Source organism: Protobothrops mucrosquamatus, unplaced genomic scaffold (genome assembly GCF_001527695.2).
Source record: "Protobothrops mucrosquamatus isolate PMUCROS unplaced genomic scaffold, P.Mucros_1.0 scaffold_224, whole genome shotgun sequence".
NCBI lineage: Eukaryota > Metazoa > Chordata > Lepidosauria > Squamata > Viperidae > Protobothrops > Protobothrops mucrosquamatus.
The window spans coordinates 153,291-177,141 of NW_015386300.1; the positions used below are offsets into that span (position 1 = coordinate 153,291).

At 36.9% G+C, this 23,851-nt stretch overlaps 1 protein-coding gene across 4 annotated transcripts in view; it reads right to left on the reverse strand.

The window, feature by feature from the left end:
• EMCN (endomucin) overlaps positions 1-23,851 on the reverse strand; it is a 49,202-nt gene that overhangs the window by 9,688 nt on the left and 15,663 nt on the right. For 3 of the 4 annotated variants that reach the window (XM_015828315.1, XM_015828308.1, XM_015828301.1), the window contains exons 2-8: positions 15,863-15,895; positions 13,455-13,490; positions 11,968-12,009; positions 8,204-8,281; positions 6,511-6,585; positions 4,980-5,057; positions 2,029-2,079 (exon numbers count right to left, since the gene is read on the reverse strand). In XM_015828315.1, the coding sequence (XP_015683801.1) occupies positions 2,029-2,079; positions 4,980-5,057; positions 6,511-6,585; positions 8,204-8,281; positions 11,968-12,009; positions 13,455-13,490; positions 15,863-15,895 (393 nt within the window). The remainder of the gene's footprint in view (positions 1-2,028; positions 2,080-4,979; positions 5,058-6,510; positions 6,586-8,203; positions 8,282-11,967; positions 12,010-13,454; positions 13,491-15,862; positions 15,896-23,851) is intronic. The other variant, XM_015828317.1, reaches the window with a different exon arrangement.

The window sequence follows — 23,851 nt, forward strand, 5'->3', positions numbered from 1 at the left end:
GTGTGTGTGTGTGTGTGTGTGTGTGTGTGTGTTCCAAAATTTGAATTGCTAACAAAGAATTAAGGGAGTACTGGGATAGCTATTTCAAACCTTATTTGGTTTTCATCAGCCAGACATACCCTTCTGAGATTCGAACGAAGCATTCATATATATATATATTATATCAAGTAAAAACTCTTTTTATATGCTGTTGTGCAATACATATTTTAGGTGATGCTCCAGCTTAAGAAAAATTGTTGCAAAGTACAAATCTATAATTCCTATTTGAGCTTTTTAATTATTATGGAAGAACTTGATTTTTGTTTTGGTTTCCCTATGTCTTTCTTTTACAGAAGAGAATTATAGAAATTCATGCTTTCTGAATCAGTTTTCTTCATTTTAGTTGCTGCTCTTCAAAAAGGACACTGTAGAGCTAAAAAAGATTCATGGAGAGCAACTACAATGATGAAAGGTCTCGAGCAGCTTCTTTCGGATAAAAAATGTGATATTGTAGTGGGGCTAAAAGGGACAAAGGAAAGCCATTTCACTCTTTCCACAATACTGGAAGCAAAGTCACCCAAGGCTGGATCAGTTCATGGAAGTCATGGGGAACAATGAGTATTAGCCTTGATGGCAGGGTGACTATCTCAAAAGTCATCTGCTGGGAAAGTAGTAGGCTTCCCTGGGCACTTGTTTGGCCACTGTGGGAACAAATTGCTGGACAGATGTCTATGGAGATTCTCAGTTATCCAAGTCATGGTTGTCCCAAAGGTGCTTTTTCACGAGGCAGTGGACTTTCTTTTTTCTCTTTGAGGACATTTTGCTTCTCATCCAAGAGGCTTCTTCAGCTCTGACTGGATAATGGGGATTGAAAGGATTTATATTCCTTGCAGACAGCTGGTCATTTGCCTTCTTAGAGAGTCATTGATGCCACCTGGGGGCTTATCTGTGTCTTCAGGGTCACCTGAGTAGTGCAAATGAGTATGGAGCTTCTTGGAACTGTTGAAAGGACTGTGTTGTAGACTGAAGGTAGATGATGTCACATTCCTCCTCCTCTGTTGAGAGAGGGCTGTTCAATTTTGATATAATGGCCTCTTTGACCCCTCTTTCAAACCAACAGTCCTCTCTGTCCAAAATGTGGACTTTGCTGTCTTCGAAAGAGTGGCCTTTGTCTTTTAAATGCAGATGGACTGCTGAATCTTGTCCTGTCTTGTCTTGTTCTCCTATGTTGTGCCATACATTTATGAACTGTAGCACCAGTGTTTATGAATGCTGGACCAGATGTGGCTAGCTGAGTAGATGTTTAGATGAGGTTCTGATGATATTGAAGTATGAAAATGAAGATTTCCAGTCATCTAAGTAAAGTTATCTGAAGGCTGAGTCATGGCAACTGCATTTCTTTTTCTTCTTAGTTTGAGACGTTTTGCTGCTCATCTAAGCAGCTTCATCAGTCAAAGTAAGCTAGTTAGGCAGAGAGTTGTTTGAATGTACCAACTCCTCCCACATCAATATTTCCTCCCCAAAGTGCATTGCAATATGTCGATGAGGATTCTCAGTCTGATGATACCGAAGTGAATATCAAACTCAACTACATAGCTGTCTATTTTCTTTTATAGATCAAAAAATAACATATATCTTATTATGGAAATGTGTTTATTATTAATCACATTGCATCACATACCTTTTAAATAAAATCTCAAGCAGATGCTTTGCCCTGATTGATAACTTTATAGCTCTTGGGTAAACATATTCTAATGCTTGCTCTCTGCAAAGGTTGGCATGATCCAGCTTTTCCTTTATATGATCCTTAGTATTCTAAATGCTAAAGCTCAGAGGTGAAAATTGTTAATTTTATCCTAATTGCATTCTATCTCTCTTTTGGAGAGTCTAAAGACACTCAAAGGTAGTCAGCCAGAGAAGTGAGCAGGTACACATTTGCTACAAGGTTCACCGTACAACAAGTGCAACAATTTCATTTCAAGCAACATTTTTTGTAAACAAAGTTTTGCGAAAACTTGTGAGGAGAGACCATGGACCGTATTTACTTACCACTATAAGAAGTGTCATCTTGTTTTTCCTGATTAGTTAATATTGAATTGTCTATGAGAAAAGAAATTGAAACACATATAGTCATGTATATTGTCCACTGTAGGGTTTGGGGTTATTTTTTGTTTTTATTTTTGCTTTCAGTGATCAACTAGCAGTTGAATTAATTGCAGCTTTCTCAGCTTTCTTAATGTTTCTTTACTGTACACCTCACATCCCATTTTTGAACCATACAGAAATAATTTTGCATCTCTCCCTGTTGCTAGGGTCCATGTGCACAATTTAATAGCAGAAGATATTATGAATTTGCCATGTAAGCCTTAATGTTTCAGCCATACATCCATTGTAATGTGGAAATGGATGAAAATCGCAGAATGATCAATCAAACAGAATAGAACTGGAAGGGACCTTGGGGATCTTCTAGTCCAACCCCCTGCTCAACCTGAGACCCTATACCATTTCAGATAGGTAGTTGTCCAGTCTTTTCTTAAAAACCTCCAATGACGAAGCACTTACAACTTCTGAAGGTAAGCTGTTCCACTGGTTAATTGTTCTCACTGTTAGGAAGTTTATCTTAATTCCAAGCTAGTCTCCTTGATTAGTTTCCATCCAGTTTCTTGTCCTGCCCTCTGGTGCTTTGGAAAAAAGTTGACCTCCTTTTTTTTGTGGCAGCCCCTCAAATACTGGAATACTGCCATCATGTCACCCTAGTCCTTCTTTTCTTTAGACTGACCATGCTCCCTTCCTGTAACCATTCTTCACATGTTTTTGTCTCCAGGTCTTAAACATCTTAGTTGTTCTTCTTTGCACTATTCCCCAAAGTCTCAACATATTTTTTGTAATGTGGTGACCAAAACTGGATGCAGTATTCCAGGTGTGGTCTTGAGATAAAGCAAAGACAAAGGCAAAGTTCTTTATTTAGGTAACAAAAATCAAATGCACAGGTATAAATTGAGGAACATACATTTATCAATTTATACCTGTGCGTTTGAGTAATTGCATTGCTTAGCAACAGCAGTCCTGACAATCCGCTTGATTTGTAACCTAAGGACCATGTGAGTCAGTAAGTGGGATGAGGCAGGAATCCCAGGCAAGGAGGATGGGGGTATGATGGGCAGGTGCTATGGAGCATTGATAGGTTGATGGAGCTTGTGTGTGGGTCCTTGGAGGCCTTGAGATCTGGGCAGAGGAGGCTGCAGGCAGGTGCTCTGGTTGGGCATGCACTATGGAATGTGTGTGTGTGTGTGTGTGTGTGTGTGTGTGTACTTGGTGCTACAGAGTATGAGATCTGTGGGATCTCATCAGTGGTGGGATTCAAATACCTGAACAACCGGTTCTATTATGTGATGCAGGCCTGGGTCTCCAATGCCTAGAACGGACTTCCGGAAGTAGCATCATGCACTTCCGGTGGGCCATTCTAGGCCTGGGAGGCCTCCTCCAGGCCTCCGATGCCTAGAACGGACTTCTGGAAGTGGTATCCATGCACTTCTGGTGGTGCGAACCAGCTCCTGAACCGGTGCGAACCGGCTGAATCCCACCACTGGATCTCATACACTGTAGTGTGCTCTTCAGGGGGGAAAAAAACCAGTGGAAGTGACTTACTGGAGCAACTTACTACCAACTCTGCCAGCTTCCCCATTGACTTTCTGGGAAGCTGGCAGAGAAGGTCACAAACAGCAATTATGTCACCATGGCTTGCTGTGATGTTGTAATTGCAAGTCTGGCATCCAAGCCCTTGGATTGTAATCGCATGATCTTGTGAATGCTGCAATATCGGGAACTTGGCTGATCATAAGTCCATTTTTCCAGTGTCACCGTAACTTTAAATGGTCACTGAACAAATGGACATAAACAGAGGACTACCTATAGTTAGTATTCTTTCAAGTTTGTTTATTCAGTGTTGATGGTATTCTGGTCAGTATTATTCCCTTGCTCATTACATTGTATTGTCAGATATTCATTCTGTTTCATGTTGCATGTAAAACAGGGAAGGGGAAGGGGCTTCGGTCTTGGAGCCATGATTGCCATCTTGACTTTTGTTATGCCTCTACTGTGAAGTTGGATGTGTTTATATGTACAGTTTCATCTAACATGATGTGATTATATCCAGAACACTTCTAAAAACAGTCAGTGAATAAGATTTTAGAAAACAAAAACAAATAATGGACAATGACTGGTAGATTTATTGTACTATTCACAGTCAACCATATTATCATTTGGGATAGTACATTAAAATGATAGCTACCTTAATGTGGATTTGGAAAGAATTCCAGACTCATATCTGAAAAATGATAATATTGTAATGTTGTCCAAAATCATTTGATTTGGGACAATAAGCTATATATGAAAAAGAGAGTTGCTTTCATTATAGTTATAGTTGCTTTCATTACTTCAAATTGCTTCATTTTTACAAGATGTTAATAGCTTAATAGACAGTAGTATGGAAAAAAGAGATCTTAAACTATGCTTTATCATATTTTCTTTGACCAGATAAACCATGACTGACTATCAATTTATTATTCCCTACTCCTTTCTTTCTGGATATCAATCAAGTGAATAATGTTCTAAAGGGAAGGAAAGCAACCTTATCAGCAACCTATTCACAAAGAAGCTATTTTACTTGTGTTTCTAATGAAGCATGTGAAAATCAGTGTGTCTGTAAACTTGCCTCACAGAATTTTATTTTAATAGATTTTTATTTTTTTTAAAGGTGACCGTACTATGGACGTGCAGATCCATCACCTTGAGTCTGGAATGCTATGGTTACCATATCTGCGCTGCAAACAAATCATACTTAAAATTTTCTGTGTATTTAGTGGCCACCCATACTTTTGAAACCCAGATATGGTAATCTTATTATGACCTTGGGTAATGCCTGTTAGAAAACATGACAAAGATAGTTACAGGTTTACACAAAATTGGGCTTATTAATATATAAGTTTTTCTTCACTTACTTTTAGGTCCAGCTTCAGATGCTTTTTCTAATCTGACTGTTGTATTTGTCTGCTTATCAGGGCTCTGAGAACTCTGGTCTGTAATGAAGAAGCCCAATGAATGCATGTTAATCACAAGCAAAACCTCAGTGTAACTTTGCGTTTCTTTTGAATGGAAGAATTTAGCAGAATGCCTATCCATACATTATCACGTCCCTTACATGAAGCCAATGGGATACTCTTTGGTGTTTTCAGCAGAATGGCAGGATAACCCTATTTTAAAACTAACAACATAACAAATGTTATCATACTTGCAAAAAGCAGAAAGTGGAAAGCTTCTATGAAAAAATTAATTACTGCATCAATCAATTAACTTCACAATTAATTATCTCTACCTTCACTGCATCCATGTTCTCACATTCTTAAGTGTATTTTACAATTTCCAGGTAAACATCCTGTGTCATTAATAGGTGCTATCACTACCATAAAACTCAGCAGTTTAGACCCATCTCTTTAGATGTTCAGTAGGCTGAGATGAGTTGCTACAAAAAGTCTTGGAACTGTTAGATAAAATAAATTATAGTTAGTCCATAGGCTTAGGTTGTAGATGGCTAACAATGTCTTCAGCATAACACTTCTTTCCAAATGCTAGCCCTTCAGCAGTTAGTCGTTTTCTTATGGAGAACATTCTATCAGCAATGTTGCTCTCTAGTCTGTATTAATGCAATCAGTAGAACCATCTATTTTCAAATACCTTTCACAATCAATCAATTTAGAGCTCTGTCAAAAGCAATCTGTTCACCCAAAATCTTTTTATATGGAAGGGATAAACCAAGAAAAGGGGAAAAAGAGAGTGAGAAAAAGATATATACTATATTTAAATTAGAAAAAAAATTAAAGAGAATGGGTAGCTGAACACCCTTTTAGATCTGTCCCATCAACCTGTGATTTCAAAGGGTCCTCTGTAGGTTGCCCATTCTTGAATTAAGAGCCGTGTACTGAGAGGATGGAGCTGATCCCTCAAGGGAACTTCTCTAAAACGTCTAGGTCTTGGCTTACAGAAAGATGACCTTTACTTTTAAAATAAAAAGGGGTGGGGGTAGTCAAGCCACCACATAACTAGGTGATGGCAACTATTCTCTGAGAATATTAATACCCCCTTTAATAAAGTCTTCTCCAGCCTGATACCTTCAGATATATTTGACCACAGCTCCCATTATTTCCCACAAGTATTGCTGCTATAACAAAACCTTCTGTTAGCTTCCCTACATGTTGTTCTTTTTATGTGCACCATTCTCAGCTCCTTCAGGAGGCAGAGCGCAATAACAATAATATGATTTTTCTGTGAAGAATTCCCACGACTATCCTGGTTTCCCTTTGGATCAACTACAATAAAAAACAATGAGAATACCTGTACTCAAGCTGAAACTGCAATAAGCTATCACAGAAGAGGCAAATCTGCTAATGCAGTAGTCATATAACTGTTTAATAGGTCCATTTTTGAGACGTGATTATGAATGAGATTGGGGGTGGGGTGGGGGAAAAGTCTCACCTAAAATTGCTGGACCCAAGCTGAATGCCGAAGTCATAGGAATCTTTGTTGATGGCTCAGTTGTGCCTGCTGTTACTTTTGATAAGATAAATGACAGTGTGTTAGCTGCTATTCTCAAAACATATTTGTCAAAGGAATAATCAGTATGCAATTATGGAAATCAAATCTCTTTTCTCAACATCCTCAGGTCCCAGCAAAACAAATAAATGAAGGAAGAATAAATAGATTGATAGGGAGGACAAAACCAAAAGCTATGATTGGGCTGAGTTAATGAGATCCTAAAACAAAACAAAACAATTAAGAAATAATAATGATAATGGCAGTGTACGAAGCAGTATAGAGAGTTCCCTGATTGGTGACTCAGCATATACATTTAATAAATAAAAATGAATAAAATAAATATGGACTTATTAATAAATATGGCGATAGCAGCTTTCAAGATAAAAAAGTATAGAGAGGTATAGTGAATGCCAAACTAGGCTTAAGTATACTGACTTTTCTTATCTTACACCTTTAGTTGTTCTGACTTGCTCTTTCTTACCCTTTTCTGTGCTTCAAACAATATTTGCCTACTGTGAAAAGAAATAACATGATGGTATGCATGCATGGACCCAGCCTTTAAAATTGTCTTATTACTAAGACACTTGAATCACTATAAATCACTTTGACCAAAAGGGCCAAGTGCCAAGTCCAGCTATTTGAAGCTGCTTTCTTTGAGTTGATGCCCTTCAGAATGTTGAACATTGACTTTCATGTTGGCTGAGAACTATGGGAAGTGAAGTTCAAAATACACGAGGAGCCCCAGTTTAAGGAAGGTTGTTTTAATAGGTATCACAATGACATTCATTATTTTAAGAAAAATTTAGTTATGTCAAAGGACTTTTTGAAATTTTTATTGAAATAGATAATGCGATAGTGTCTTCAGAGTTTCTTCATGAATAAAGACTCTTACAATATTTTAAAAGAAATTAAAATGATCTAAAGCATTATGTACTCCATAATCAACATTTATTTCTGAGTTACAGCAATATAAATAATTTCTGGACATTTTTTCTTTTTCTTTGGGAAAGCTTCAGCTTAGATTAGTTGAACCAAGGACCAATTAACATGCCCATAATATCACCCTCATATTTTCTGCTAAGCGGCTACTATAATGTTACAATTTGTTTTTTAAAAAATAATTTGTAAAAATAGACGGATACTTATTTTGCAAATAAACATACACATTAAACTTTCAATTTTGCTTATTAGCTCCTCCAATGAAGTAACATTTTGTGGATTATCTGCCTATAAACAAACTATCCCATCAAGATACTCCTCCCACTAAAGGGAAGGACAGTGGCATTACATCAGAGTGTGTGAGGTTATGGAGCTTTCTTTGTAAACATAACAAGGCAATAATTATTGTAAATGAAATGAAAAGAAAAGCTGTTAAATCATTCTTCATAGGATGTGTTCGTTTTGTGTTCTTTTTTCGTACTTTTTTAAATTTCTGGGGCAGGGGTGATTTCTTGTAGGGCAAAGACATCTCCAGAGCATCTTTCTGCAACTGAAAATGTTAGATGTGTTGGATTTAATGCTGTCAGACTGGGTTGTAAAAAGTGGGATAACCACTAAATAGCTGGAAATTAGTATAGATAATATTGCAGTTTTTAAAAAGGATGTATTGATATGTAAATGTGTCATCACTTACTTTTAGGTCCGACTTCAGTGACATTTTCTAATCTGTCTGTTTTATTCGCCCGAATGTGAGGAGTCTGAAAGCTTTGGTCTGTAAAGAAGAATCCCAATGAATGCATATTATAGACCAGGGATAGGCAACCTTGGCTCTTTTATGGCTCGTGGACTTCAACTCCCAGAATTCCTGAGCCAGCACAGCTGGCTTAGGAATTCTGGGAGTTGAAGTCCACGAGTCATAAAAGAGCCAAGGTTGCCTACCCCTGTTCTAGACAAATAGCATTTTAAGGCAAGCAGTATTTTAAAACTGAGGTAGGCTGGATCAATTAAGCAGAGTGTCATCCATAGAAGACCATATCTTTATCGTTAGACCAGAATGCCTCCTAGCAAAATCCACTGGAGACCTCATTTTGGCTCTCTAAAATAAATATTTCAGGCTCCAACTTATAGGTCAGTGGTGGCGAACCTATGGCATGGGTGCCAGAGGCAGCACTCAGAGCCCTCTGTGGGCACGCGTGCCATCACCCCAGTCCTAGGCCTTCAGCTGGGTTTTATAAAACCTTTTTGCTTTAGGCCTCCGCCGCCGTGTGCAAAAAAAAAAGATTCAATCAATCAATTTCAACTTTTCGCGGGGAAAAAAAAGATCTCGCAAAGTTCAATCAATCAACTGATTGATTGAACTTTTTAGTCCCATCCAGTCTGCTGTTACCACCGCAGCCATGCTCACCCAATGGGCCATGCCCACCCAATGGGCCACACTCACCCAATAGGCCACCTCCACCCGGCACCCGACGATACATAAGTGGGTTTTGAGTTGCAGTTTGGGCACTCGGTCTGTAAAAGGTTCGCCATCACTCTTATAGGTAGTGTATACATAACAGGTTTAAGTAGACTAAAGAGGGACACATCCACTGACCCCCAACAGCATTAGAATGAGAAATTTAACTCCAAACAGCCTGGATTTTAGATTAAGTTGAAAGCATAAGGAATAGACCATTAACACTGTATTTATCTCTTTATTTTAATTTAGCAAAAAGAAGAGAGCTAGCAATTAAGCTGTCCTGCTTTTCAGCAGTTGTCTAGTTATGGCACATCAATGTAAATATATATCAGGGATACTTGAAGACATGTCCAAACCAATTATGTGAACATCACCATACTGGTTTACTTTAATAAAAATGTGGATTTAGTTGCCCATCAAGTTTTGAGATCAGAGCTTTCAAACCTATGTCAATTATTCTGTCAATGGCCCTGTAAGAGCTTCCAACTTCTCTAACACTGTAGAAATTGGGAATCATGGTATTATTAGCTACTTCCATTTCAGCAGTACTGTATTGCAAAAATGAATTAGCAAGTGCTGCTGTATCATATTCAGAAATGCAAAACTGTTTGCCTTCATTAGAATCTGGAATTTCCTAGGGATTATCCTACTGCACTTGTAGGCAGGAACGCATAATGAATCACTTTAAGAAGACTAAATAGCACTCAAAGGAAATAATTGCAAACATAGTTTGCCCTATTACTGTTACCCTGTTTTTTTATAATAGGAGGCACTTTTTTTTTTAAAGGAAAATACAACTGAAGCTAACTCTAAAGGACTGGCGGACTTCTCACATAGTATTAGGTATCTTCTAAAACCTGATCACTTCTTTTGGATTTTGAGAAAAGACTTGTGGGAAGAAAATAGAAGATGTAATAGAATAACAATGGAATACAAAGGGCATTTTGTATAACAAAAAAGATTAAGCATTTTTCTCATTGAGAAAAAGGTGATGCTAATAAAGATGATGATTTTTTCAGCTGTAATTGTTCTGTACTTACTTGAACTTGTTGCCATTTTATGAATGGGTGGCCTTAATATTTTTGAGATCCCTGAAATGATCCTGAGCACCAGAAAGTTTGAAATTTATTGATATAAAGAAAATAAGAATTATAGGGATGAATTACAGTGTTAACTACAAGGTAGAAATGTTTCTCAGTAGACTATTTTTCATCCACAAATACATAATGAGATGCCTTTCTTTAGAAAAACACATTACTAACTTTTCCATCGCTTAGGAAAAAAATAGCATGCATTTTTAAAAAGACACTTAGATATCTATTTGAGAGATTTTCTTAATTTGCAGTGCAAGCCTATTCATTTAATAGATATTTTTCCCAAATATGTTTACAGAGCTTTGATTGTGCAGGTTTTGGCGGTTTTAAAATAATATCTGTTTTTGACTTTGTTTCATGTTAAATGCTGAAATCTGATATTAGAAAATGTGGTTCAAAAATGATCCTAGCTAATAAATATTTCATTTCTATCCTATCAGTTATAGTGAAATATGGGAGCAAAATAATTTGATCTGTATTTTATTTGAAAAAAAAATGCAACCTAATTCTTATTTCACACAGTAATAGTTGAATTGTAACTTTATTATTCTTTACAATTACAACCAAATGGAATACCCCAACTTAAACAATGCTACAAACACTGGGAAAAATGCATAGAACAATGTGCATGTGAGAAAGAAAATAATATCGATGTATCCATTAAGAAAATAGCTTCCCATTGTTTAGTAGATTCCATATAAAAGTTTGATATGTAAGAAAAATTCATACAAAGGTTTCTCAGAGAGAAACCAAACCAAGCAAAAGCAATTATTGTTGGCTGCGATCTCACCTTACAGACCAAAGTAGAAAAGTTGTGCTCGAAAATGAAAATGTTGTAGAAAACAAACAGACACATCCATCTTTAGATGAATATAAAACTGTATTATCTTGTGCTATCAGATGAGATTCTTGTCAGAGGCTCCTAAGGAATCCCAAGGGGAAAAGCAAATAGGGTGCATTCTGTAACTCAATTTAAGAAAGGGATAAATGCTTCTAGATATCTTTCTCTCTCTTCCCCATCCAGCATAAGAGGGACAGTTCTTTGATACTTCTGTCACCAAATCATTTTCTTTTTCTGATAGTGTTGGCATTTTATATGCCCAAGCAATTACTACTAGCAGTTTAAGACTGCAATCTCATTTTATAGACCAGAGAACATCTGCAGCCACAGAACAGCATATAGCTAGTTATCTGTATAACTGTCTCTGTCCCCAGAGCACTTCTTAAGGTAATGTAATTAATACAAGGGAGAAATTATTATATATGTAGAAGTAATCATATTAACTGAATTTAATTGCATTTATTGGTTAAGTCCATATACATTTATTTTTTCTTTTGGTCCTCCTATTTTAGGGAGTGCACAGTCTGCCACTTGAAGGACAAATGCAGTTCTCAGTCCAAAAAAGTTATGCACCTTTTCTTCGGATGTTTTCAGAGGAGTAAATCCAATTCACAAAATCAAAATTAATTTTGAGGAATCATGCATGGGACTAAGGAAGCACTGTGGTTCATGTGGTTAGGACGCTGGGTTGGAGGTTAGCAAGCCTATGTTTGAGATCCGAGTGCTGCTGTGGGGAGGGATGAGTTCCCATCCTTCGCTTCAGCTCTTGCTGGAGACATGAAAGGAGGCCCCAAATGGGCATCACTTGGGCAAGGGTGATGCCACTAGCTAATCCTTTCAACCTGGAAGTGCCTCACTGGTTCTGACATGAGTGCGATGTTGTGCATGGGACTTGGGTGTTAACATACAGCATGCTATTCTAACTTATTTGTAACTCAACAACACGTTTCTTTTTTATGTAGGCCTCTGCTGTACCATACTGTCTGGAAAATGTTTAGATATGAATTAAGACAGAAATAAAATATGAAAAGTGTTCTAACTAATTCATAAAGGTAATACATTACCTTTAATGGTAGTAGTTGCAATTGTGCTCATCGAAGTGGTATCTTTGGAACGGTAAGACAGAAAATGCACAGTAAGTTTAATGCTTGCTAGATAAAATTATTGTATCTTTTTGAAAAAGGCAATACATTATTTTAAATTAAGCACACTTGAAAGCAAGTTTTAAATTTACTATTCTGGGCTTCCATCTTATAGTACTGACAATGCCTTTTTGTGCTGTTGTAGCAATACGTGAAACTTCTCTAGCTTCATTATTTTAATATGTACCCTTTTTGCTCCGCTGCAGAATATTTGAAGGAACACTGTTATTGTTAGAATTACTGTTGTTAGAATTACTGTTCTAACTATTGTTAGAATTACTGTTCTCTTCAGTGCAAAATAGCCCTAGGAGGTGCAGTTCTGAGCAAAAGAGGACTTAAGACAGTTCATATTCCCACTGCTTATCCCTAGTTCCCCTGGTATGATAAAATTCCAGATGGAAGTTAATAAAAGTTAGGCATCAACCCAGTAAATGTCACTGAAGTCAATGGGTTTTTCTGAGAAATGGGACTAAAAATTGCTTGTTCATATGCTTTGAGTGCCTAATTGTGAACGGAAAAATGGTGAGGGGATATCCCTAATACACACAGAGAGAATTTATTCCATCTATTTCTTCCTTCTGAAACACAGCAGCATCCTGCCTTTCCATTCACACATTTTGACCACACTACCAGATGGATCTTATTCCAAGCCTAACAGAGGTGTCTGCAGTGTGGAGGGCTTTCGAAAAGTGAAATCTCCTTGTGATGCATAGAAAAATGGCAGAGCTTTGATTAGGTGTTGTGGTCATCTTGACTTTTTCTTCATACCACCTTCAGCCTATTGTTATATTTCCCTCTTCCTTTATTTCTTGATGGCACCCACTAGCTGTGTGGATCTGCTATTAAAAATGCCTTGTAGACATAGGTGTCTTCTACTAAATGAGATCAAGAAAAAAATAATTATACGTCTGGTATCATAAAGCCCATTCATGCTGTATCAGACTAAAGCATGTAAGTTATCATGTCTAAATTATGTTTGGGCTCTTTCCTCCCTTGCAAACAGCTATGTGAATGAGTTATAAAAATATGGTCCCCATCCCAAAAGCATGGCACTGGACAAGGATGTGGGAGAGCAGAGCTTAAGGATTTTAGCTGTGATCCAATCTTCGCATAAAAGGGAATAATCAATAATAAATTTGAGGTCTGTTCATACTGATAAGATCATTGCCACAGAACAATATTAATTTTAAAAGATGCTTTCCCAAACTGCAAATTATTGTCTTTTGATCAAAGGATTAATTTATACTTGAAACAGTATCCATGCAACAGAATATTATAAAAACATAATATAATCAGTCTTTAATACAATCAGTAGTGGATAAGACACTGATAAAAACTTTTTAAATATTTTTACTTGTATAACATGTATAAATATAGAATTTCAAGCAGTTGTTTATTCAAGAACTTACTTTTTGCTGCTGAAGTGGCATTTATCATGGGAGACCCTATAGAAAGCATATTCAATATTAAAGATTACAGTTTTATTTTGCAGTTTTAAACTACCAGCTGAGTTGAATACATAGCCTGAAATTTAGCAGGCCTTTTTTTTAGTATTAGCTGACTTGCTCCCTGAATAATAGCAATATAGTTATATTCAGATTCCAATCTATGACACCATTTGAACAAATAATAATAATATATGGAATAATAAATAATAATATATGCACACTATTGCTAGATGCAGACTTCAATAAAGATAACACAGAGTTTTCTAAGAACAATAATATGGTATAGATATAGAATACCTATACCTTAAACTGCCTCAAATTGCATTGGGGGCAGCAAATACATTTAATTAATTAAACAAATAAATAAATTCATGAGTGGAATCAAATATTTGAACTAAATAACTTAGAACTATTTCTGCTCAAACTAAAGAAATTTCCTTAACATTGATCCATTACTAGAAATCTCCCACGCTGAATCTCGAGAAATTATAAAAAACTCTAATATTACACATCTATACAGGTGGCTGCATTTTGGATGAATAATTTATAGAAATATAAATATTTTTATTATAAAAAAAATCTTCAAATCTCCACATTGACTTATTACATCTGTTTTAAACAGATAAAATAATAAAACATGATTTTTTTATTAACCTGTTTATTATTAGCTAGTATTTGTTATTGCTAGATTTTTAAAATCATTAGAAAATAGTTCAATAGAAGGTGGTACAGCAAATATGGAATATTGCTATATTAGGCAAATTGGTTTGTAAATTACATGGTCACAAAATTCAGATGTCATGAAATTGGTTAGTGTTAATTTGGGGATGTTTCTGTGGACTAGATGGAGCAGTATAGTCATAGTCATCTGGAGAATGTAATATGTCTCCAATTTCCTTATAGACTTACTATATACTGATAAATATATGCCTGTCATGTCATTTAAGTATATAAACTGCTTTGTACTGTGTGGTTTTCAGTTAAAATATTTAAAATTAAAAAAATATTAAAGTGCAAACTAATGTTGCAGCAAAATAGGCATGAGTTAACAAAATCAATTCATAACCTTATTTTCATTTTGTAATGTAAAGCATTTTCATGACTGCCCATTTAAACTCATAGGGATCATTTGGGATTAATTGGGATGAGATAATTTCCCCAATTTGGTGCTCTTCAATGCCCTGGATTTTAACTATGCTGGATGGAGAGCATGGAAACTCTAATCTAGACTATGTTCTGTGTTCTTTACTCAGCATAGTTAAAATTCTATGCATTATAGATAGACATTATATAGGGGAGTACCTAGGGTAGACATTATACAGGGGGAGCTAAATGTGAGAGATTAATGGATCTGGTCCAATAGTCTCACAACTGTACTGACCATCCTGGTTGTTTAGTTCTGACCATCCTGGCTGAGTACCAGCCAGTGAAATAGTTGGCATAGGAGAACTGCTGGATGTCATATCAACAGAATGAGAAGTTTAGCAAAAGCCTGTAAAGAACTCTCCATATGATAAATATATGATCATGTCAGTTCTGGGAAAGCCATCATCATGCCTGTTTGTGCCATCTCATCTTGAAGATAATTCAGATTCTGATGATTCTCCCATAATTTACTAGCTATGCATGAGTTTAAATGCTTAGGAAAGGGTTACAGGTTCTTTAGGTTTAAAGATAACACCAAGCAAGGGTGGAGCTAAGAAGGATTTCTTGGCTTTGCCAATCTTCGAAAATCCTCAGATAGGTGCTGAGTCTGTCTTTTGGGTGTAGCTTTGCAATTTGCTCTCCAGGGTCCTGAAAGGGCTTGGTTGGAAATCTTCCACATGGTTCCGTACAAACTCTCGGCCATGCAGAAACATTAATTATCAATGGAATCCCAGCACTTAAATGTAAATGCAGAGGGTAGTGGCCCTCCACCAGTTAACTATACAGGCAGATGGGATAGCTGCATTGATAATGGATATCAGTAATTCTTCAATTAGCCATACTAGGCTTTTTGAAGTCCAATTAAAGTACTATCTATCTCTATTAAATATTAGAGAAGCTTAAAGCTACAGATATGAAGATCTAGTCCATTTTGTTATTTAGATTAATAGGATTATTTTACAGATTTCAAATTCTTGTTGTAGTCTAGACCTTCTTTGCTGATGTTTTGCTGCTCCACAGCTTCAGTTATTAATTAAATCAGTCTTGTGGTAGTCAGATTCACATAAAGACTGCCTCCACCTCCTCCAGTTTTATAGGGGGAGAATAACTAACTTATTATAACTTATAATAACTTATAATAACTATAAGTAACTCCAAAATAAAAAGAATACATCTCAATTGATGTCATTGTTTTCAAGATATGGTTACATGTTTTTGCTTACCAGTAGTTCCTTGACTACTATTGGATATGGTAACTGTAGAAGATAAAAAAGAAAACAAAAAAAACTGTATAAGTTTGAACCAATTCTGTCACATACCTAGTTAGCAATTAATTAGAAGACACTGGATGAAAACAGACACATTCTGCTGAGCTGTATCTAAATAATCAGTAATTTTTTTAATGATACAGAACATAATGTAAAAAAGTAAAAAAACAAATAATATATTTATATCATTAATAAAACAGCTAAAATAATTACTAACTTAATTTCCCTTTTTACCAACCAACCAACCTGCCTCTGATCTTGATTAATCCTGATCCTAATATGACATCACCTTTTCATATATTTGTTCAAATGCTTTTAAAATTAGCCAGGTGGATTACCATCTCTTTATGATTGCACAGTTAACTATGAGCTATGTGAAGCATTTCCATTTATCTGTCAAATGTTCTGCCATTCCATTTTATTAAAGTCTAGTGCTTCAAAATTGCTTTATGGAGCAGCATCATGAAAAGCTGGACCTGATATATTCCTGTTTTTTACACAACTCTAAAAAGTAAAGGAAACCTGTCTTCAAGTCCCTCTCTTATTTGACATTAATGAGAGTTGAACCTAGTTAATACTTGGAAATTCAGGGCTATAGGTTAGACTTAAAAGTCCAAATAAACAACTCAGAACAAAGCAATGTCAAAACATTTCTACAGTCTTGCCAAGAAAATTGTATGGTTGTGTACAGGTAATCACCAGGAACCAAGCTGTACTTCTGGGCATTTTTACTTTCATTGTATATATAAGAGACAAAATCATATAAATTCTTTTGGTTTGGGTTAACTCTATTATACTAACAGTAGAAAGATTTTAGTTTCCAAGAAGATAAATAACTTGTTTGCTCATTGTAAATGCAATGTTTTTTAAATAGAAATAAGAAAAAGGTATTGTGGTAAGAAGGTACCGATTCCTAACTCTGCATCTATAAGTAGCAGTAATTAACACGATAGTATAACTGCAATCAGTTGGGATATATTCTTGAGTTTAGCATTTCCCCCCCCCCCACCAGTAAATATATTTAAATAGCCCTGTGCTTGACATCTTGACTAGGTCAATCTGCTGTGAAAGGCTTAATTATATGGCAGATATTATCATGTGAAAAGCAAATTATAGTAGAGAACTCAGGCACAAGAAAAGTCTATTGGCAGTTAGGAAAGATCAGAAAATTTCAGTGCCATGTAAATTGCAATCTTTACTTCAAAATGTGTATTATGACACCAAAGGAGTTGCTTAAGAATCCAGAACAGGCAGAAGTGATTATGTCCCTATAGAAATGCCTTGCTGCTCACAGAATAGATGTTGGGTAGGCGTATCTGTAGAAGCAAGTGGAATTAATGGTATTTAAGCAGCCAAGTTGAGTGCCTGCTGTGATGGAAGGCCCTTTAAGTGTTTCTCATCCTAGAGTCTTTGTTTATTGTCAATAAATTGAGAGGCAATTCCAATTTGCAATTCAAGCTTTAGATGATTAATCACTCTGATTAACTAATCTGTGCAGCAATCTTATGCACATTTACTGTGAGCTAAATCAGGCTGGCTTCACGCTGCACTCAAGTGCAGAGGAGTTCTCTAATTTCTAAAGTTCATCTCACTTATTAATCTCTGTAGATTCTTGTATGTTTTCCTATAGATTCTTATGACATGTGTTTTGTGAAGAAACCCTGGTTATTTCTTCAGCCAGAGAGGGGCGCACTAGGGTAAGGAGGCACTTGAGCTTCCAGCCGTGTATCTCTGTGCATTAATCCAGGCTTTTTGATCTGAAATTAGAACAATGGGGGAGAGTGTTTGGGTAACAGGGTTAAGCTAATCATTTTCTACTGCCTTTGCTCTGCTCTAATATGCCTAAACAACACCAGGGTTCAAGTAAGTTCTTGCTGAAGAACTATTTTAGAGAAAGAATACTGGCAACTAAATCAACAAACCCAATCCTGAGCTACCCACTCAAATTTCTAGTCATTTTCATAATCTCTTTATAAAGAGCTGAGTTCAAGTGGATTTCTTCTGCTTATACAATCTGCATTGATTAAGTTCTAGATTTACTGGCCTGTGAGCCTGTGTTCTCCAGTGAGTCATTACTTTGTTCCCTATGCACATATAATAGCTCTAAAATGTAACCTAAAACCATGATTAGAGCTATTGTGAAAAATGCTTGCTTGAAAATATGCTGCCACACTATCTTTCTGCAACATAGCCAGTTGAGGTGTTTTAACAGAAATGAAAGGAGTCTCCATCATCTCCCATATCTCTCTTTTGCAAAGATGAATGCATACAGCTAATGAAAACATGGATTAGAAAAGCATTTTTTGTGTTTTTTGGGCAGAGCAGGAGCAAGGGAATCTTTACTCCAAGAGCTGAAGAATGTGATCCTTTCTGAATCCTCATTTTCTACTCTCCTATTGGTCCACTGGAGGGAGAACTGATGGTTCAAACATTGAATCTTTTTGTAGTATTAGCAACCCTTTATAATGCCTTGGTAAGACCACACTTGGAATACTGCATCCAGTTTTGGTCATCACGATATAAAAAAGAGGTTGAGACGCTAGAAAAGGTGCATAGAACAACAACAAGAATGATTAGGGGACTGGAGGCTAAAACACATGAAGAAGGGTTGCAGGAATTGGGTACATCTAGTTAAATAAAAAGAAGAACTAGGGGTGACACGATAGCCATCTAAGGGGCTGCCACAAAGAAGAAGGGGTCAATCTATTTTCCACAACACCTAAAGGCAGGACAAGTAGAAATGGATGGAAACTAATCAAGGAGAGAAGCAACCTGGAATTAAGGAGAAATTTCCTAACAGTGAGAACAATAACTGGCTTGCCTTGAATAGCTTGCCTTCAGAAGTTGTGGGTGCTTCATCACTGGAGGTTTTTAAGAAAAGTCTGGGCAGCCACCTGTCTGAAATGGGTTTCCTGCTTGAGCAGGACTAGAAGATTTCCAAAATCCCTGCCAACTCTGAGTCATTACTACCTCTTTCCTTCTTTCCTCCTCTCCATTAATTCTTTCAGCAGAAAAGCTAGCATCCTTTGCCCATTCATTAATTACTGCACATATAGTCTGCCCTTGTACAATAGAATGGGCTGAGAGGTGACACCTGATCAAAGTCATTTACTAAGCTCAGAACTCAAACTTGGCTTCATCCATTTCATACAGTCCCTCTGCCTCAAAGGTAGCCTATGCACCTCCAAATGGAGATACATTTCCATGGTTGTGATCATATGTACCCCGGAATGTTTAGAAATTTGGCAAGTACTGTATGAGCCAGGCCTTATATAGATGAGAAAAATCAAAGGAGTATTTATCATTCCAAGCAGAGACAAACAGCTCTTCTGTATGACAAATGAGGTCTGGGGTTGTTTTCATATTATTCAGTCTCACTTTAGTATGTAACTGGCTTGACCTTAACATCTAACATCTACCAGAAGAATGTGATTAAGCTGTGTACTGCCTGAAGAGGGTCACTGCAAATGCACCTATAATGCAATTACTTTTAGAGTTTCTTCTTATCTTTTATATGCTCATGATGCCACACCTAAGCTGCTTTGTTCCTGACATGTTCCTGGAAGAAAATGATTATGTTAGAATCACTGAACAGCATTACATTCCCACATGCAGCTTTTTTGAGCGAATATTAATCATTGCTTCTACCCTGGATGTTATTCCACCATGAATAACATTCAAGTCCTTTCCCAAACACATGAAACAATGAAGTGGCTGATGACCAAGGTGCATCAGATTATAGTGTTATACTCTGAAAGGTTATCATCCCCCAAAATGCTTGAATAATCTCCTCCTCCTCCTCCTCCTCCTCCTCCTTCTCCTCCCTCATGTTCTTTGACTTTCTCTTTTTGTATAGGTGGAAGGCATCTGTGAACCTATACAAAGCCAGCAGGCTTTCTATAGCTACTGGAGAATCTTCTGGAAGACACTTAAGCTTTTCACTAGATAAGGTGTGGGCAAATGGGAGGGATGAGTTCTTTTTATTTATTTTTCTTTAACATTAATCGAATTTTAGGGCTAAAAACATAGTTTCAACAGACTATTGCAGTTCATGAAGGGTACCTGTCTCTGAATGGAAGGAAAATGACCACCTGTCTATTTTCTCGCCTCTTTTCTCATTCATGGTAAATACTTTGGTTTCCAGATAGGGGAAAGAGAAAGCAACAGTGCTAGATATTTTTTTCACAGTGATTAAAATGAACTGTTGCTAATGACAGTTAGCTAACTAATGGGACTTGTTTTCAAAAATAGCAAGATTATCATTCATTGGCAAGGGTTAGGCTCCAATCCTTTTATTCCCCCCCCCAAAAAAAAGATCATAAAAATATAAATTGAAAAGGAGAAAATATACAAGGAGTATCAAATCCAAGTCTATTGTTTAGGAAAGAAAATGACATTTTGTAAACAACAGCAAAACTTCTTATTCAAATTGCATATCACCAAAAATATACAGGCATTTACTACTTAAGCTTGGAAGGAAAAAATGACCAGCTAAAATACTGGTTATTTAAGTAAGATGCTTAAATTAAAACCTAGTCTGCATAAATCTGTGGGAAATAGCCAGATAATTTGCTTACATCGATAAGGTCACTCTCATCTCTAATTTATGAAAAATATTGGGTCAATACAAATGAGATTAGGGTAATTGTGTGAGCACTTTGGATTACTAGCAGCATGTCTCAAGAACTGGATTTATTTTTAAAGTAGTTTTAGTGTCAGTATATCTTATCCAAATAAGAAGTAGGCTTGGTGCAATAAATTTTAATGACTGTGGACATAATGTATATGAATAAATATGCACTTGCAAAGAGGATAAGGTTTGAAAATACAAACCTCTTTGCTCAAATATTTATAACCCACTTTGAATTCAGTCCAAATGCATACATTCTTGACCAGTCCAAAAATGAGGCTTGCTTTCCACCCCCTTGTTCACCTGTACCTTCCCCTTTGCAAGATAAGGGAACCTTAATGCATCTTTGGCTATGTCATGGTATTGATCTATTATTACAACAAGTATCTACACATGGCCAAGAGAGTCAGAAATGATTAAAAATTCCCCCTAAATATTTAGAGAAGTAAGTTGAAGATAGTTAGTCTACTTTGAGAGTTCTCTTGGTTTCAGCTTAAGGTAATAGATAAAAATGCCCTTAAATTGAGGTAAGCTCCTGCAGTTTCTTGGCAGTGTTACCTGTACTGTTATTGTTATGGAGATGTTTAACAGCCTAGGCAAGAATCATGGAATATCCAGAAGGTCTCCTATTCCAGGAGGAGTGTTTACTCAGATTTCTAAAGTCAACTAGTTTTGGTTGAGTAATTAATACATGCTGAGGCTTGGACAAGTTAAATGGTAAGTTGTCTTCAAGCTGAGCTTAACTCTTATTTAGTGTTCTAAAGCAATAATATAGTTTTGAGGTTTTCAAGGAAGATATAGCAAAGTGCAGAAGCCTCTGTGTACTGCAAACACCAAGGAACTAGTGAGTAGATCAATTATTTGGAACCTCTCCAGGTAAGGAGAGGACAAGAGATCACTCACATATACTCCTGATAGCTATTTCTCACAAGGAGAACACAGGACAGCAGTTTTCCATGGGTTTGAATACTCAGAAGATGATGGAATGAACCATCTTGCTTATAACCATGGTGGAACCTTTTAAATGATGCTGTTTGCAAATCTCATGTAAAGGAATGTGTAGATGATGAGGGAGATGAAGAGAAGAGATGTTGTCTAATAAACAATGTGTGTGTGTGTGTGTGTGCGCATATATATATATATATATATATATATATGTATGTATGTATGTATGTATGTATGTATGTATGTATATGTATATGTATATGTAATGGCGGTCCTTCATTTATATGCTAACCTATTCTAATAACTTTTAGCCAAGACGAGAGGTGCAAATGATGACACGTATCTCCTGGTTTTAATAGCTGTGAGAAGAAATTGCAGATCACTGTTGAAATATTATTATAATAGTTGGAAGGGACCTTGGAGGTCATCTAGTCCAACCCCCTCCTCAGGCAGGAAACCCTATACCATTTCAGACAAATGGCTGTCCAGTCTCTTCTTAAAAACTTCCAGTGTTGGAGCATTCACTGCTTCTGGAGGCAGGTTGTTCCACTGGTTAATTGTTCTAACTGTCAGGAAATTTCTCCTTAGTTCAAGATTGCTTCTCTCCTTGATTAGTTCCCATCCATTGCTTCTTGTCATGCCTTCAGGTGCTTTGGAGAATAGCTTGACTCCCTCTTCTATGTGGCAACCCCTGAACTGTGGAACACTTGGAACACTGCTATCGTGTTCCCCATTGTCCTTTTCTTCATTAAACTAGACATACCCAATTCCAGCAACCGTTCCTTATATGTTTTAGCCTCCAGTCCCCTAATCATCTTTGCTGCTCTTCTCTGTACTCTTTCTAGAGTCTCAACATCTTTTTTACATCGTGGTGACCAAAACTGGATGCAGTATTCCAAGTGTGGCCTTACCAAGGCATTGTAAAGTGATATTAATACTTCACGTGATCTTGATTCTACCCCTCTGTTAATGCAGCCCAGCACTGTGTTGGCTTTTTTGGCAGCTTGCCTAAATGTAGAACCTTACTTTCTTCACCATTGAATTTCATTTTGTTAGATAGCACCCAATGTTCAAGTCTGTCAAGATCTTTCTGTATATTAAGCCTATCTTTTGGAGTGTTGGCTACTCCTGCCAGCTTGGTGTCGTCTGCAAATTTGATGAGTTCCCCGTCTATCCCCTCATCCAAATCATTGATGAAGATGTTGAAGAGCATTAGGCGTAGAACAGAACCCTGGGGCATCCCGCTACACACTTCCCTCCATGTAAATGCAGTTCCATTGAGGACCACACGCCGAATATGGCTGGTCAGCCAGCTACGAATCCATCTGGTAGTGAGACTGTCTAACCCACATTTTTCTATCTTATCAAGTAGTAGGTTGTGATCTACTTTATCAAGTGCCTTATTGAAGTCCAAGTAAATTATATCCACAGCATTCCTCTGGTCCACTAATTTTGTCACTTGGTCAAAGAATGCAATAAGATTTGTCGGGCATGATCTGTTTTTGACAAACCCATATTGGCTTTTGTTAATGACTTTGTTTGCCTCTAGGTGTTCGCTGATTCATTGCTTGATTATCTTTTTCATGATATTCCCAGGTATTGAGGTCAGGCTGATAAGTCTGTAGTTTCACAGATCCATTTCCCCCCCTTTTTTTGAAGATGGGAACTACATCAGCTCTTTTCCAGTCCTCTGGTAGTTCCCCAGTGCTCCAGGATCTTTGAAAGATATAGTTCAGTGGTTGTGAGATCACATCTGCCAGTTCCTTCAGAAACGTGGGGTGTAATCCATCTGGTCCTGGTGATTTGAACTCATCTAGGGTGGACAGGTACTCACTTACCATTTTCTTGCCTATCTTAACTTGTGTTTCTAATCTATTTTTTACGGTACTGTTTTTGATAGGTTGGACTGTTTTTTCTCTTTGTGTAAATACAGATGCAAAAAATGAGTTGAGTAGTTCTGCTTTCTCCCAGTTGCTTGTCACCTTCTTGCCACCTTCTCCCATTAGTGGACCAATCATTTCCTTAACCTTTTTCTTGGTTTTTACATGTTGAAAGAAGCTTTTTTTTTTGTTATTTTTGACTTTTGTTGCAAGCCTTAGTTCATTTTGAGCCTTAGCTTTCCTCACTTCATCTTTGCAAGCTTGGGCTATTTGCTTTATATTCTGCCTTGGTTGTTGTGTTCTTTGTATTCCCCCCCCTTAATCCCCTATGCATATCCTGATCACCCATTAAGGGTGATTGCCTTTCACCATTGATCGCCCATTAAGGGTGATTGCCCTTCACCATTGATCGCCCATTAAGGGTGATTGCCCTTCTCCATCTGCATACAGTTTCATGCCCGTTGCTGGTTGGCTAACTAGCAACAGGGT